At 56.9% G+C, this 13,872-nt stretch overlaps 1 protein-coding gene and 1 non-coding gene across 3 annotated transcripts in view; both read right to left on the bottom strand.

Annotated features, from left to right (window-relative positions):
• Positions 1 to 11,931, bottom strand: part of STARD3 (StAR related lipid transfer domain containing 3) — a 13,615-nt gene extending 1,684 nt beyond the window's left edge. The window contains exons 1-13 of one of the 2 annotated variants that reach the window (XM_017736439.1): positions 11,665 to 11,931; positions 8,732 to 8,857; positions 8,450 to 8,527; positions 8,306 to 8,359; positions 8,082 to 8,199; positions 6,980 to 7,075; positions 5,982 to 6,034; positions 5,165 to 5,257; positions 3,933 to 3,995; positions 2,878 to 2,973; positions 2,322 to 2,401; positions 1,864 to 1,968; positions 589 to 682 (exon numbers count right to left, since the gene is read on the bottom strand). In XM_017736439.1, the coding sequence (XP_017591928.1) occupies positions 589 to 682; positions 1,864 to 1,968; positions 2,322 to 2,401; positions 2,878 to 2,973; positions 3,933 to 3,995; positions 5,165 to 5,257; positions 5,982 to 6,034; positions 6,980 to 7,075; positions 8,082 to 8,199; positions 8,306 to 8,359; positions 8,450 to 8,527; positions 8,732 to 8,857; positions 11,665 to 11,877 (1,269 nt within the window). In that variant the 5' untranslated portion in view covers positions 11,878 to 11,931. The remainder of the gene's footprint in view (positions 1 to 588; positions 683 to 1,863; positions 1,969 to 2,321; positions 2,402 to 2,877; positions 2,974 to 3,932; positions 3,996 to 5,164; positions 5,258 to 5,981; positions 6,035 to 6,979; positions 7,076 to 8,081; positions 8,200 to 8,305; positions 8,360 to 8,449; positions 8,528 to 8,731; positions 8,858 to 11,664) is intronic. The other variant, XM_008635389.2, reaches the window with a different exon arrangement.
• Positions 11,932 to 13,652: 1,721 nt separating this feature from the next.
• Positions 13,653 to 13,872, bottom strand: part of LOC103623863 — a 9,048-nt gene continuing 8,828 nt past the window's right edge. The window contains exon 4 of the transcript XR_001862704.1: positions 13,653 to 13,671. This is a non-coding gene — a transcript (uncharacterized LOC103623863). The remainder of the gene's footprint in view (positions 13,672 to 13,872) is intronic.

The following is a 13,872-nucleotide window of genomic DNA, read 5'->3' as shown; positions in this document are numbered from 1 at the left end:
AGCGCCGTTACCACGTCAACCTTCCGCGGAGGAAGGAACGGGGCCAACTCCGCTCCTGCTCCCGCATCCGCCCCATCCCGGTCCCTCCGTGCGCTGCCTTTTGTCCAGGACACCGGCAAGGACACGAAGCTCTGCAAATAGCTCCAGACCCAGGGCAGCTCACTCCCCCGGGGGTGGGTATGGGGTGCTTGTGGTTGTGCCAGGGGGTTCGGGAGCAGGGAATTGCCCCTCTGGAGTGTTCCCGGGAGCGGTCAGGCACAGAACTTCCCATGCCTCAAACTGGTTTTGGTGATCAAAGAGGATAAAAATGTCCTCTCCCCCAGTCCTGCGCTCAGAGGTGAAACCCCTAAGTGAGATCTTAAGTAAGGAAGAGCTTCCAGGTAAGGAAGAGCTTCCCAAACTCCCACCATGAAAGGAGGGGGATTTTTGGGTAGTTTAACTCCCACCTGCCAAACCTGAGTCCCTTCAGGGCAGTGCTCGCTAAGGGGCCACTCCTGGCTGCTGGGATCCCAGAGCAGGGCCTTGGGATGCTGGATCCCAGGGGAGAGGGGAGAGCTGTGCTGGGGACAGTAAAGGAACTGACTTTACCTTCAGATCCGTGTTGAGAATCCAGATGAAGGTGCAGACCTTGGCATTGCTGGGACATTTCAGGACGATGAATCCTCCAGGTCCGTTCTCACCCCTGTGGGAGGAAAGCCAAGAGGGTCAGGCAGAACCAGGCTGGAATTCAGGCTGGGATTCTCTGGGGCTCTGGGATGCACCGCACGGAGCTGAGCCTGGCAGCGAAGGCCAGAGCCTGGTGGGGCAGGAGCAGATGCTGGGAGCCGGGGAAGGTATGTGCCTTGGCTCCAGGTACACGAGCCAGCACGGCAGGGCAGCTTTCCCACAGGTGCCTTGGCAGCAGCGGTGCCAGGGCCGCCGGTGGAGCAGCAGCTCTGCCTCTGGATCGTGCCAGCTGTTCCCCACGGGAAGCTCTCACCAGGCACAACCCCAGCTGCAAACAAGAGGTCCCAGGGAGCTCTGTGTGCTCAGGACAGGCTCGGCTCTTGTCACTGCAGCCCCCAGATCCTTCCTGGCACCATCTGATCCGTCTCCGAGACGGGAGCTGTGCACACACAGCCCAAATACAGATTTCCCTTTCCCTTCCCTCTTCAGAACATGCTATTTTTGCTGTGTGCGTTTGTTCAAGGATTTTTCCAGGCCCTGAAAGTCCCCGGTTCCTAAATAGACTGAGGCAGCTCCAACGGCTCTGAGATAAAGTGTCAATTACTTTAACCAGATTATTAGGAAAACCGAAGTCAGAGCACAGCAGCACAGCTGGGCCCTGGCAGGAACAAGGAGTCCTTGTCTGATGAGCCTGACCCCGCCGGGATCCATCACCAGCCTGTCCCTTCAGAATGGGAGAGGCCCAAGCCCTGCTGACATTTTGGGAGCTGCTCCATCCTTGTTTCACCCACGGGGCCATCCCTCAATGCCTCAAACTCAGTGAGCGAGCGGCTTACGAGGAGCAAAAGCATGTGAGAGGCTCAGAGCCACAGCCAGCTGTTTACTGCCCCTCAGAAATTCCTGTTTGGGAATTAACTGCTACATAAACAGGATGTGGGACTGGGATGGGGTTCGGGCTGTTACTGGTCAGCACCTCCACTCCCCCGAGCTGGGAAACGCCCCAGCACCGCTGACAGCACTGAGAGTTTCTTGAACAAAAGGAGACGAACAAGGGAAGCGAGGTTCAGCTCCACAAATAGCTCAGCTTCCTGCAAATCCTGCCAGGAAGGCAGCAGGGCTTGCAGTTAAGTGGCTCTTTGCCTCGAAGCTCTGGAGAAGTGCGTGATCCCAGCTAAAAAAACAGCACCTGCCTCTCACCTGACGTACTTGGAGAGCGGAGGCTTCAGGCTGTGCGTGGTCGACATCCCTGAGGAAACATACCTGTCTCTCCTCCTCTCGATCCGACGCACGTTCACGAAATCCCTGCGCAGAGAAAGGGCTTAAAAACACACCTGGGATGTGGAGGGGGCAGATCCTACTCTCTGGACTGCTGGGAAAGGCTGTGGCAGGGCTGTGTCAACACAGGGACAAAGCACAGCCAAGCACTGTTATCTGGCAGCCTGACCGACCGGGGTTTGGAGCTCTGAGAATCCTGCCAGGAGCGTCTGGAGGAAATTTCAGGGGCTGCTCGCCCTTGGGAGTGTTACCTGCAGAGCCAAGCAGCCCTGCCACGGTGACACCAGAGCTCCCAGCAGCCCAGAGCATTCCCAGTGCCTCCTCAGAGGGGTCTCCCTGTGGTTTCGGGGGTGTTTAGGGGCAGAGTGGGATGAACCGACCTTGGGGACACCACCCCGCCGGCAGCTCCGGCCGCCACGTCGTATGAGACGATCGTGTTGTCCTCGACCCTCTGCAAGATCTGGGGAAGGGGGGAATAAACAAAAAGAAGAGAGATTTGCTCAGATTGTGCCTCCAAGCCTGCACCTGCCAAGAGGATGCAACCCCTCCCCCAAATCAGCACCGGGATCAGACCAGAGGCTCTTTTGGGGCAGAGGGCGATGTGCACAGGTTCGTCTCCCGAGTTTTTGGGGGGCACAGGTGTCACCTCCAGCTCCCCACCACGAGGCCCAGACCCTCCCACCAGGCAGAGGCAGGTTTGGCTCAGCCCTGGCCCCTGTCCCTGCCCTCCTCTCGGGCTCTTGGCCGGGCACAGGCGTGCAGCCGGCTGCTGCGGAGCGCGCGGAGCGCACGGATGAGCGGCGGAGATTTAACGCCTCGGTGACTGGGATCCAGCTCGGCTCCAGCACCGCCAGCAGCCTCTGTTGGATGGGGAAGCTCCAGCTCTCCGCTCCAAGGAGCTCCTGTGATTAAGCCATCTTTGTCCAGCACGCTCACCTGGCAAGCTGCCACTGTTCTGTTCCACAGGATCATCTTCTCGGGCTGCAGAATCACCTCCTGGTAAACCATTTCAGGAGAGCACTGCAGGAAAGCCTGAGGACAGAGCCAGAGCAGTCAGCCAGCCCCTCTGCTCCCTTTGGGGGAGATTATTTTTAAGGAAAACAGGGCAAAACACAAAGGACAAGTGGGATCACAGCGGAGGGGAGGGGTGAGGCCGGCCTGGCTCCCGTGCATGCAAAGCTACGGCTGTCACCCCTCTATCCCAGTGCTCCCACAGGCCTGGAGGGCACACGTGGAGTCAGGGAGGACACACAGACCTCAGGATCTGGGAGTCGCTTAGCTCAGCCTGCCTGTCTGCCTCTCTCCCACCCTCAGCAGTTCCCCGTGCACCATCGCTTCGGGAAGGTGCATTTTTGACTGGTTTTTTTTTTCTCCAAGCCATTCCAAGCTCCAGCACACACAACATCCATTCCCCCGCAATCCCCACGGGAGCGGGGATCTTCGGAGGCAAACGGTTAATGCAGGAAAGTGGGACCATCCAGCTTTTGCTGGTGAACACAGAGCTGCTCCACTGGCAGCTCCTGCCAGCGAGGCAACATATGCACTGGAACAAAGAAAAGCCACGGCAGCACTGACGCTTCATTAAAGCGTGGTTCCCAGCCAAGCCACTCCAGCTTGGGAGAGGGCACGGAGCAAGGCACTTCCGAGCGGCTCTTCCCGGTGCCAGGCAGCAGCAGACGCACGCTCAGCCCTGGCCTTGCTGGCAATTAGTTCCAATTAGCCTCCTTGGTCAGATTAGTCTGAGATGCTGGGGTTGGAAGCGAGTCTTGCAGTCACCTGCTCCCGACTCTACCAGCGGAGTCTGGGGCCCAGGATATTTACTGGGGACTTTGTCTGCCGGCCAAGGGGTTTTCCTGGAGAGATTCCCTAGTGCTGTTCATCTGTCTCAAGCACGGGGAGCGTGTTTTGCAGCCTGACCTGTCCTGAAAGCTGAGCCGTGGCTTTTCCCCCGTGCCAAAGAGACCAAGGAATCAGCCCAAGGATGTTCTTACCTTTAAAATAAAGGTCTTGCCGTGGAAAGGGATTTCAAAAGTGTAAACAACATCACCGAAGTCCTGTGCAAGAGATGAGAAAGTTGTATTTCTGTCAGTAAAAGGGAATGTTTCTATTTGGGGTGAAGTTTGCTAAAACTCTTGAGGCTCCTGTCACCCCCTCCAGCCCCCAATCACCCCCTGCCCCCCACACCAGGCAGCGACCCCAGCGCGGAAACCACCCCGAGCACAATTCCAGTTGGCCATGCCTAAATTTCCATCAACAAAACAATATCCAGAGAGGCAGCAGGGATGAGACAGAAAAAGAATCCGCCCCGTGCCAGGCTGCAAACCCCACGTCAAGGTCACATTCTCTTTGTAGCAGCACCGGGGTGCGAAGGGGGTTCGCTGCCAGCGCTGCTGGTGTTACCTACGGCTGAGAAGAGCCTCCCCAGAGGGGCCGGGGATGGGCAGATGAAAACCTTTCATCGTTAGCCCTGTGTTAAACTCTGATTAGTCTATTTAAATCCATCCCCCTTTGGAAAAAGAAAACAATCTGCCCAGCTAGTTTGGCATCAGACAAAGGATCACTTGACAGGGGAATTTGAAACACCAGATGAGACAGCAGTTTGCAGGATTCGCACCCCCCCAGCCATGTTTCAACCTCGTGAAACAAGGTTGGGTTTGGGGGGCGAACCCCTCCTCTTTTTCTGTGCTCTTCAGAGAGAGAAAAGAGATCTGGGCACCCCAGAAAAGTTTGGAGTGGGCAGAGCCACATCCAAAATTTACACCCCAGCACCCAGCAGGTTCCAGGTGCTGGGGAAGGGGGACACCAGTGGCTTTTGGGGGTGGGAAGAGCAGTTTGTGCCCCACACTCTCCTGTGGCCAGTCTGGGCCCCCAGCAGGCTCAAAGGCACTGGGCCATGGAGCAAGGGCACAGCTGCAGCTGTGGGATCAGCATTCCCCTGTTCCCTCCCATGGCTCTGCATCCCAAAGGTGAGCCGGCCACACCCTCTGGACAGAGGGAGGAGGGAAGGGCCCTTTCCTGTCAAACTGCAAGGCAATTAAACGTCTAATTAAATAAGAGGGGATTTTACATTTAACTGAACTGGAATAGATTCCTAATTCAATCAGGTAATTGTAACGCTTGTTAATTTTTCATGGTGCAAGGAGGTTTCCAAAGCCTCGTTTGTCCCGGTTTTTGCTAAGCCGTCCATGCCCTCTGCCAGCTGGGGAGGAAAAACCACACTTGCATTGTTTTTCTCGAACTTCCAGTTCTCCTCCTGGGCGAGGATTTGGTCCACAACCTCCATGGCCTCTTTGCCTTGTCGGACATACTCCTTTTCCTGGGAAAGAAGTGAGGATTTCATTAGCCAGGCGTGCAGGAAGCTTGAGGAGTGTGTGTGTGCTGCTCCCCCCCTCCCCAGGCTGGCAGAGAGAAAGGGGATCAGAAATCTCTTAATTTGGGTCACAGAGGCCTCATTTTGGAGCTCCAAGTCACACTCCCCGCCCTGGCTGGGATCCACACACCAGCTGCTCCCGGTGGTTCCCGCCTTAGCAGGAGGGTTTCCAGCAGGCAAAGGGCTCTGGGATGTGCAGCTTCCTTCCTGGAGGAGCCAGAACTGGAGCTGAACAGCAGCAGGATCACTTGGAAAAGGGCACAAAGCCTGTGCCCAGCCAGGTTTTGGGGAGGTCAAGGGCTACCTCTCAAGCCGTAGGGACGGGTGAGGTGATGGCCATCCCAGAATGTGACCAAAGGACCAGGGATGGAAGGGGGAAGGGAGAGGGACAGGCAGCAGCACAGCCAGAACACCTCCCCGTGGGATGCTGCAGGGAAGAGCACACAGCCATGGGGAAGTGGGATAAAGCTGGGGGGGCTCAGATGACCCCCTCCTGCAGTGGCCACGATGCCACTGGTCCTGTGGCACAGAGGGGACTCAGCCACACGATCCCAGAACTGAGGGGTCTGGAATGAGGGGCAGCAGAACCTGCTGGGACCACAGGACTGGGGAGACTCCCACAGCCCCGGATCAGCCTGGAGCTGAGGGCAGGGCCAGCCCCTGTTTTTACCTGAGTTGTCAAGGCCTTCCTCCCCACACCTTCCTCATCTGACTCGTCCGACCCTACAGGGAAGCACCAATTAACTCACAGTTAATCAACACCCCACTGGTACCACCTCCCTCCCTTCTCGTGGGGGACAGTGCCCGATCCCTGTTCCTTATCCAACGGGGAGGGCTGTCACTAAGGATGACTCCAGCCCTTGTCTCCCTGAACACCTGCTCAGCTCTCTGGAGGGCTGAGCTCATCCCGGGTGTCAGCTATACCAGGAACAGTGTTCCAGAGGGCTGAGCTCATCCCGGGTGTCAGCTACACTGGGACAACTATTCCAGAGAACTGGGCTCATCCTGGGTGTCAGCTACACCAGGGCAAGTGTTCCAGAGGGCTGGGCTTGTCCTGGCTATCAGCTACACCAGGACAACTGCTCAGGAAAACCGGGCTAATCCTGGGTGTCAGCTACACTGGGACAACTATTCCAGAGGGCTGAGCTCATCCCTGTCTCAGCTACACTGGGACAACTGCTATGGAGAGCTGAGCTCATCCCGGGTCTCAGCTACACCAGGACAATCCAGCTGAGATGTCCCCACTCCCACGCCAGGAGCTCTCCGGTGCCGGCACAGGGCAGTGACGTGCCACCCTCATCCTCACCCGCCTGTGACCACCCATCCCCGTGCGCTCAGCCCCCAGGGCAGCATTTTCCAAGCACACAGCTCAGAGCATTTAATCCCAAGCCCACACAAGGCTCCAGTTCCCCACAGAGCTGCTGCTGGGACCGCAGGGCCGAGGGCGGCTCCGACAAAAAGGTGTCATGGGGAGAGCGTGGCAGTGCCACCCCTGCCCGGGTGCACGCACAGAGAGGGGAGAGGGGACCCTGTTTTGCAGTGTCAGTTCTTGGAGGCTGTGCCAAGGGCTGGGGTAACAAGGCAGAGCTCATGGAAGAGATGACGGAGGTGAGGAATTCCACGGTGGGACGAGCATGGGAAGCGAGGTGATGGCACAGGTGATCTTACCTGCGAAGGACTCGGGTGGGGAGTAGAACTGTCCCTCGGAGAGGGCTCGGGGGTACAGCAGTGGTCTCGAGGCTGCAGCCTGGGCTGCCAGGAACCCTGGGAATGGGAGCACGAGGATTTAACACCTGGCAGGTTCTGGGACCCCAGCTTTGCCCGAACACCCTGTTGTTTCCCACGTTTTCCCCTGTCTTTTCCCACTGACACCAGTCAGCCTCAGCTCCTATTGCCTCATCTTTTGTCTGAGACGTTTTATCTGCCCCGGAGATCAATGGGCTCTTCTGCCTGTCAAATAATCCAAAGGCGATTAAGCATCTAATTAAATAAGAGCTTCCCCTGGAAGCAATTTGGAACCTGAGCCTAATCCAATAGAGGCATTAAACACTTGATCATTTTTCATCTTAAAGCCTCCTTGCAAGACCCAAACATCCTCTGGTGCTTTCCAGTCACAGCATTTCTGACTGAGACCCGCCTGACAAATGCCCCTTTTAGTTTAGTGCCACTTCCCAGCCAGTGACTCCTGGGAGAGGGACAAACTCCTTGTGCTGCCACAGGAATGGACAGCTATTCCAGGCCAGGCCTAGAAGGACCCTGGGAGTTACAGGGTGATGTGTGAAGCCTTAGGTCAGCCTCAATCCCTGCTCAGTGTGACCTCAGAGACCACAGGCTGCAGAATTTCACACCCCATAACTCACCCCGTGCCACATAATGTGTCTGTGACTCCAGCAGCCCTCCTGGAAAGGGCTCCAGCCAGATCCAAACACAGATATCAGGGACAGGGAGTCCAACACTCCACCTGGCATTTGCCTCACTGTTTCCAAACACTTTCCCCCATGCAGAGGTGAGCTCTGTCTCCAGCACGTCTGGCTGCAGGATCCAGTCATTGGGAAATCTGGCACATTTTTCTCCACTCAATTAAAAGATGCTTTTTATAATCTGGTATTTTCTTCCCCTGAAGGGACTTGTTGACCATAACAGAACTGAGTCAGGCACTTCCCATCCCAGCCAGCCTGGAGATGCCTTTTCCAGAAATGCCAGAGCAGCAGCAAACCCAGGCCTGGTTGGTTTTGTCCAACTCATACCAGAGAGGAGCACAAATACTCACATCGTTCCTCTTCTGCTTCCTGAGTTAGGACTTTAAAATCCAGGAACCAGGTCTCTAGCCAAGCAATGACAAAGGAGACGATGGGAAGTAAATACCCAAAAGCCCCTTTGGTCAGAAGCTGTGTGGAAAGAAGCAGAATGGAAGCACAGGGAATGATCCAAACAGGGAATAAAACAGCACTGAGAAATCACAAAGCAGCTCCCCACGAGCCCAGGGAAACCAACCTCGGAGAGGATGACCTTCACAATCAGGAAGGCACTGGATACCAGTGTAGTGACCTGAAAAATAAATGGATGGAGCTCAGATCCCTGAGAAATCCAGGAGGAGAAGGAAAACTCCCCACGGGAAAGCCCCCAGTGCCTCCTTACCGCGATGACCCACCAGTGGCGCAGGCGGACGACGGCGTAGCCCAAGAGCAGCACAACAAAGCGAAACAGAGCCAAGAGCTGCAAAAACAAACATCCAGCGACACCAGTCACTGCCCTTGTCCCTCTGCCAGGTGCTGGGAGGGCAGGGACAGGCGCCAGCTCCCGGGGAACTGAGGGGTCAAGGCTGCACCAGGAGGGATTCACTGAGGTGGGCAAGGGAAGACCCCAGACCCTCCTGGCCCTGCCAAGCTCCAGAGCCCTGCAGGAGGCTGAAATACTCACAAAGATATCAAAGAACGAGGTGTTGAATTTGTAGTTGATGATTTCACCCTTCAGGTTCTCCTTGATGCCCTCCTTGGTCTGAGGGAGACAGGGAAGCAGGAAGCTGTTGAGTGCACTGATAAGAAACTAATGGGAGAAGGAGCCAAGCAGTGCCCGGGGTTATGGCCAGGTCAGGGAATGCACCTGGAATACAAATGATCCCACGGGCCTGGCGTGGGCTCCTCTGCCAGCACAGGACCAGGGAGGATCCCATGGCACATTTCCTGCCTGGATTCACACCATGTTTCCCCCTGGGGTTCACACCGAGGAGCGTGGGTGGGGCAGGAGGGACATTAAAACACCTCGAGGTGGTGATTTCCAACACCCAAATCCTTGGTGACCAGTTCCTCACAGCCTGGAGCCCCTGGATGGTCACCTCCCACTGCTGCCCACCTCGTCCAGGTCCCAGATTTCAGAGGAATGGGAGGAGACATGGGGAAAAATGGAAAACCACAGGAAAAATGTTTCTCGGGAGCCTTCACTAACGCACTGAACATCTTCCTGCAGGGGTTCTCGGGGTCACTGAGCACCTGGGGGGATTTAAGGATCCTCCTCATGCAAAGCACTGAGGGGTCCCTTCTCCCTCCAGCTGGCTTCCCATGGCTCACAGCAGTGCTCCAGGAAATCTGATGGAAGAAGGGAACCAGCAGGTTCAAACGGGCTGGCAAAGGGGAAGAGGGAGGAGAGGAGGATGCACAGCCATGGGAATCTGAGAGAGGCAAAAACACCCTCTGGGATTTACTGGAGTGTGGAAAAAGCTCATCCCGAGATAATCCAGGGTCTGACAGCCCCAGTCCTTTGGACACCATAAATCCTGGGAGCCTGGAATGGCTGTCTGTGAGGAAGTGGAGGGCTCAGGTAACTGGAACAAATGCTTCACCTTTAGGCTATGGGTTTGGATGGGGCCCAGCTGGCCGGGAGCTGGAGGAGCCGGCAGCTGTTGGATGGGCTGTGAGGAACAGGCTGGTGGATCTCGGGCCAGTCCTTGGCAGCCGAGGTGTCCTGGCACTCCAAGGGCAGCCACTGGGAAAGGATCCCTCTGGGTCAAAGCTGTGGCTTAAAATCCAGGGAGAGGGAGGCAAAAAGAGGGGGGCAAAGCTGGGCTGTGCCTCCAGCTGACCTGTGGCCATAGGACTCGAGCCAGCTTTGCTGAGTGGCCACTGAGAGCCTCTTCCCCCATCCCTGGTGCCATGGGATGCTGCAGGAAGGAGGAGACACAGGGAAAGCTTTGGGTGATGGATTTTGGGGGTGTTTTCTGTTGGATGGGCTGTCAGGAACAAGTTGGTGGATGTCAGTCCCCGGCAGCCAGGGGTCTCCTGGCACTCCAAGGGCAGCACAGGCAGCCACTGGGATTGGGAAGGGATCCCTCCAGGTCTGGGATTGGGGCTTAATATAAAACAAAGGGGCAAAAAGAGGGGGGCAAAGCTGGGCTGTGCCTCCAGCTGACCTCTGGCCATGGGACTTGAGCCAGCTTTGCTGAGTGGCCACTGAGAGCCTCATCCCCACAGCCCAACTCCATGGGATGATGCAGGAAGGACAAGACACAGGGAAAGCTTTGGGTCATGATTTGGGGGCTGTTTTCAGCTTAAACACAGGCTGTGCACCAGGCAGCTGAACCACCTGAGGCATCTCCCTGGCTCTGAGAGCACCCAGCCTGCACAATTACAGTTTGCTTTTAACGAGGGGCAATTTGCTCGGCTTATCTTGCAGCGAAGGAAAGCGGTTGGATAAAAAAAAAAAGAAAGAAAAAAAAAAGGCATTAGTCATGATCTCAAACCGTTGCTCTTCATAACCAGGCAAATAAGCTGCTCTAATGGCTTTAAATATGCAGCATCTCGGCTCGGGGCCCAAATATCAGCACTTAGTCACTCATTAATGGCTACCTGCACGACCCACGCTCAGCATCGCCCTGGTGACCGCACCAGGATTATCTCCTGGGGGCTGGAATTCTGCATTTTGTGGGCAGCACCTCTCTGTGAGAGAGGACTGGGACAAGGGCAGGGGGCCGGGGTCCAAGCTGGGCGGGCAGGACATCATCGGCATTGCTGGAATGCTGGCTGGGAGATGGTTTTTCCTAAGGGGGGTGGGGGGCAGGGGGCTCAGGCAGGGCTCGGAGCTGCTGGCCCGGACAGTCTGTTAAGTGCAGACACCCAGAGATAAGAAGGGCAGAGATAAGAGCTGCTAAGGGAGCAACAGGATCCAGTGCTGATAAATCCAGGCCAGAGCCCAGGGTCTATCTGTTCATCTCTGCTCGGGGTGTTCCAGGGGAGGACACGGAGTACCTGAAACCAGCCAGGGCCAGTTCAGGGAAAATAAAATATAGCCCAGGGAGGGATTTGGACTTGGTGGGACTGAGGTAAATAAACTGAATTTTCCCTGTTATTGCAACACAGAGCAAATGCAGCAGCTTGTGAGTCGCTTTGGAGAGAACCAAACCACTCACATCCCCCTCAACAATCCCTTGGGAGGTGAAGCAGCACCTCCAGCTTCCCAAAGCTGAGATTAGCAGCAGAATTTTGGGATCAAAGCCCCTGGAGGATCCTCCCCTGCTCCTCTGATGCTCTGAGAACATGACAGCAGCAAACCCAGGGAGCAGCTTTTCGTCAGGCCAGGGGAACAGGAGGGAAATTTGGCTCAGGTTGGTGATTCCAGAGGCCCTGGATCTTGTTACAGCACAACAAAGGGACGGTGTTAACAGCCCTGGACAGCCCCGACAAAGCCCCGGGGCAGGAAACGAGCTGGACTTTAGTTTACACTAAAGAACAGCGGCTCCTTGGCCAGCGCTGGGAACAGCAAACAAAGATCTGTCCCAGGAGTGCTGGAAGAGAGCAATTAACGGAGGGAACCGAGCTTAAAAAGGGCAAAGATTCCCCGGTCTGCTTCCTCCAACTCACATTCAGCTCGATGATCCACAACAGGGAGATGAAGAGCAGGTCGAAGGTGACGAAGAGGCAGAAGGTTCTCCTCACATCCGAGATGGCTTTTCTCTTCTCCGGGGAGAAGAAGTACGGGGAGAAGCCCTGGCTCTGGGAGAAGGAGGAGCTGATGGAGGCGATGGCCGGGAGGCTGCGTTCCAGGTCGTGCTGCAGGTCCGTGGGCTTGCTCATCCTCCGGGATCGGCTCCGGGGACATCGGCCACGGCAGCGTCACCTGCGGGGACACACGAGGGGACCCTCAGGCCTCGCCACACCCCTGCTCCTGTCCCCCTCCGATGGCAAATAATCCCAGGAGCAAAGCAGATCCCAGGGAGAAATTCTTCCCTGTGAAGGTGGGGAGGCCCTGGCACTGAGGGTACCCAGAGAGTGTTGTGCTGCCCCATCCCTGGGAGTGTCCAAGGCCGGGCTGGATGGGGCTTGGAGCAACCTGGGACAGTGGAAGGTGCCTATGGCAGGGGGTTGGAACAAGATGAGCTTTAACACCAGTAGGAAAAGGGGCTCCAAACCCCATGGAGATGCTGTGGGAGCAGGAAAAAGGGCCCCAAACTCCACAGAGATGCCATGGCAGCAGGAAAAGGAGCTGCAAAGCCCATGGAGATGCTGTGGAAGCAGGAAAAGGGCCCCAAAGCCCATGGAGATGCTGTGGAAGCAGGAAAAGGGGTCTGAGGATGTTTTGGGAGCACTCCCTGGAATCACAGAGCCACCCCACCCTCACCTCTGCAGGGAAGGCAAAGCCTCGGGAGCCAATCATCCCACTGGGCACAGACCCCAACCTGTACAGCCAGGACAGGGCCTGATGCCCAACTGGGCCAGGCAGAGCAACAGGGCGGCTGCAGGGAAGGAGCTGCTCCATGTCCCAGTGTCCCAAAGGCAGCAGGGAAGGAGCTGCTCTGTGTCCCAGTGTCAGGGAGGCTGCAGGGAAGGAGCTGCTCCGTGTCCCCGCCGGGCCCCAGGGTCAGGGAGGCTGCAGGGAAGGAGCTGCTCCATGTCCCAAAGGCAGCAGGGAAGGAGCTGCTCCATGTCCCAAAGGCAGCAGGGAAGGAGCTGCTCCGTGTCCCAAAGGCAGCAGGGAAGGAGCTGCTCCGTGTCCTGGCCCCGCCTGGCAGTGCCGGGCACACGATCCCGGCACGAGTGAGGCGCTGGAAGGCCGGGGCTGTTTTCCTGCAGCTGTGCCAACCATTGTATGGAGATTTTTCCTCTCCGTCAGCGCAGCACAAGGAGGCCCCTGTGGGAAGGGAGCGTGACGGGAGCGCACGTGGGAGACAAACACGGAACGAGGATCCCAAAACAGGTCGGGCCAGGGATCTGTCAGCGCCGGCCCCGCCACCTCCGAGTCACCCACGGCAACGGCATGGCCACCAACTCCTTCCCTGCTAAATCCTCCTGCTCAAGGATGTTTTGCCTCCAAAAAAATCCCCCCTGGACTGTTTCGGGCGTGAGCTCCTGCCCCGGCAGTTCTGTGCCCGCCAGGATCCCAGTGGGGTTTGTCCACCACAGATCCCACTCGTGACACCCAGGAGGCTGCAGAGTCCAGGGAAAAAGGTCACGAGGTTGTGCCCAGATCTGTGGGAAGTGGAAATCCCCAAGGAATGTGAAGCCAGGCATGCTCCAGGAGCACCTGCAGGAGCCGAGCACAGCCCAATTTGGGGCGATTTGGGGCACTCTGGATCCCTGAGCCAGCGGCTTTTGCATCCCACCCCCGGGAGTGCTGGGGCTGGAAAGGGAACAAAGCTGGACTCCTGTCAAGTCCCTGTTAGTCCCTCTTGGAGGCGCTTGGGAAGGAGCTGGAATCCTTGTCACTTCGGATCAGCTGCTCCGCGCGCTGGGCCCGGCTCAAAGTGACAAAAGTTAAGGACATCTGTGAGGGATAAATAATAAATCCCCCCACGCTGGGGCTGCTGCCGCCTCCTCCTCCCCTCCAACAGCACTTTGCACTTAGGCAGCCCCTCCCCAACTTTCACAGCGCTTTAAAATCACCCAGAGAGGCTCCAGGGACCTGATCCTGGGATGCCGAGCGGGGTCAACAACGGGGTGTTGGGACGTGGCAGGACACGGGGACGCGGCAGGACACGGCACCAGAGCACCCTGGTGCAGCTCATCCATCACTAATCCCAGCCTTCCCAAGGAGGTTTAGGCTGTTTTGGACACACGGCCCTCCCAAACCAT

Source organism: Corvus brachyrhynchos, unplaced genomic scaffold (genome assembly GCF_000691975.1).
Source record: "Corvus brachyrhynchos isolate BGI_N302 unplaced genomic scaffold, ASM69197v1 scaffold30, whole genome shotgun sequence".
NCBI classification, from domain to species: domain Eukaryota; kingdom Metazoa; phylum Chordata; class Aves; order Passeriformes; family Corvidae; genus Corvus; species Corvus brachyrhynchos.
Note: the sequence above shows the minus strand (reverse complement) of the source record. Positions and strands in the feature narration are given on the sequence as shown.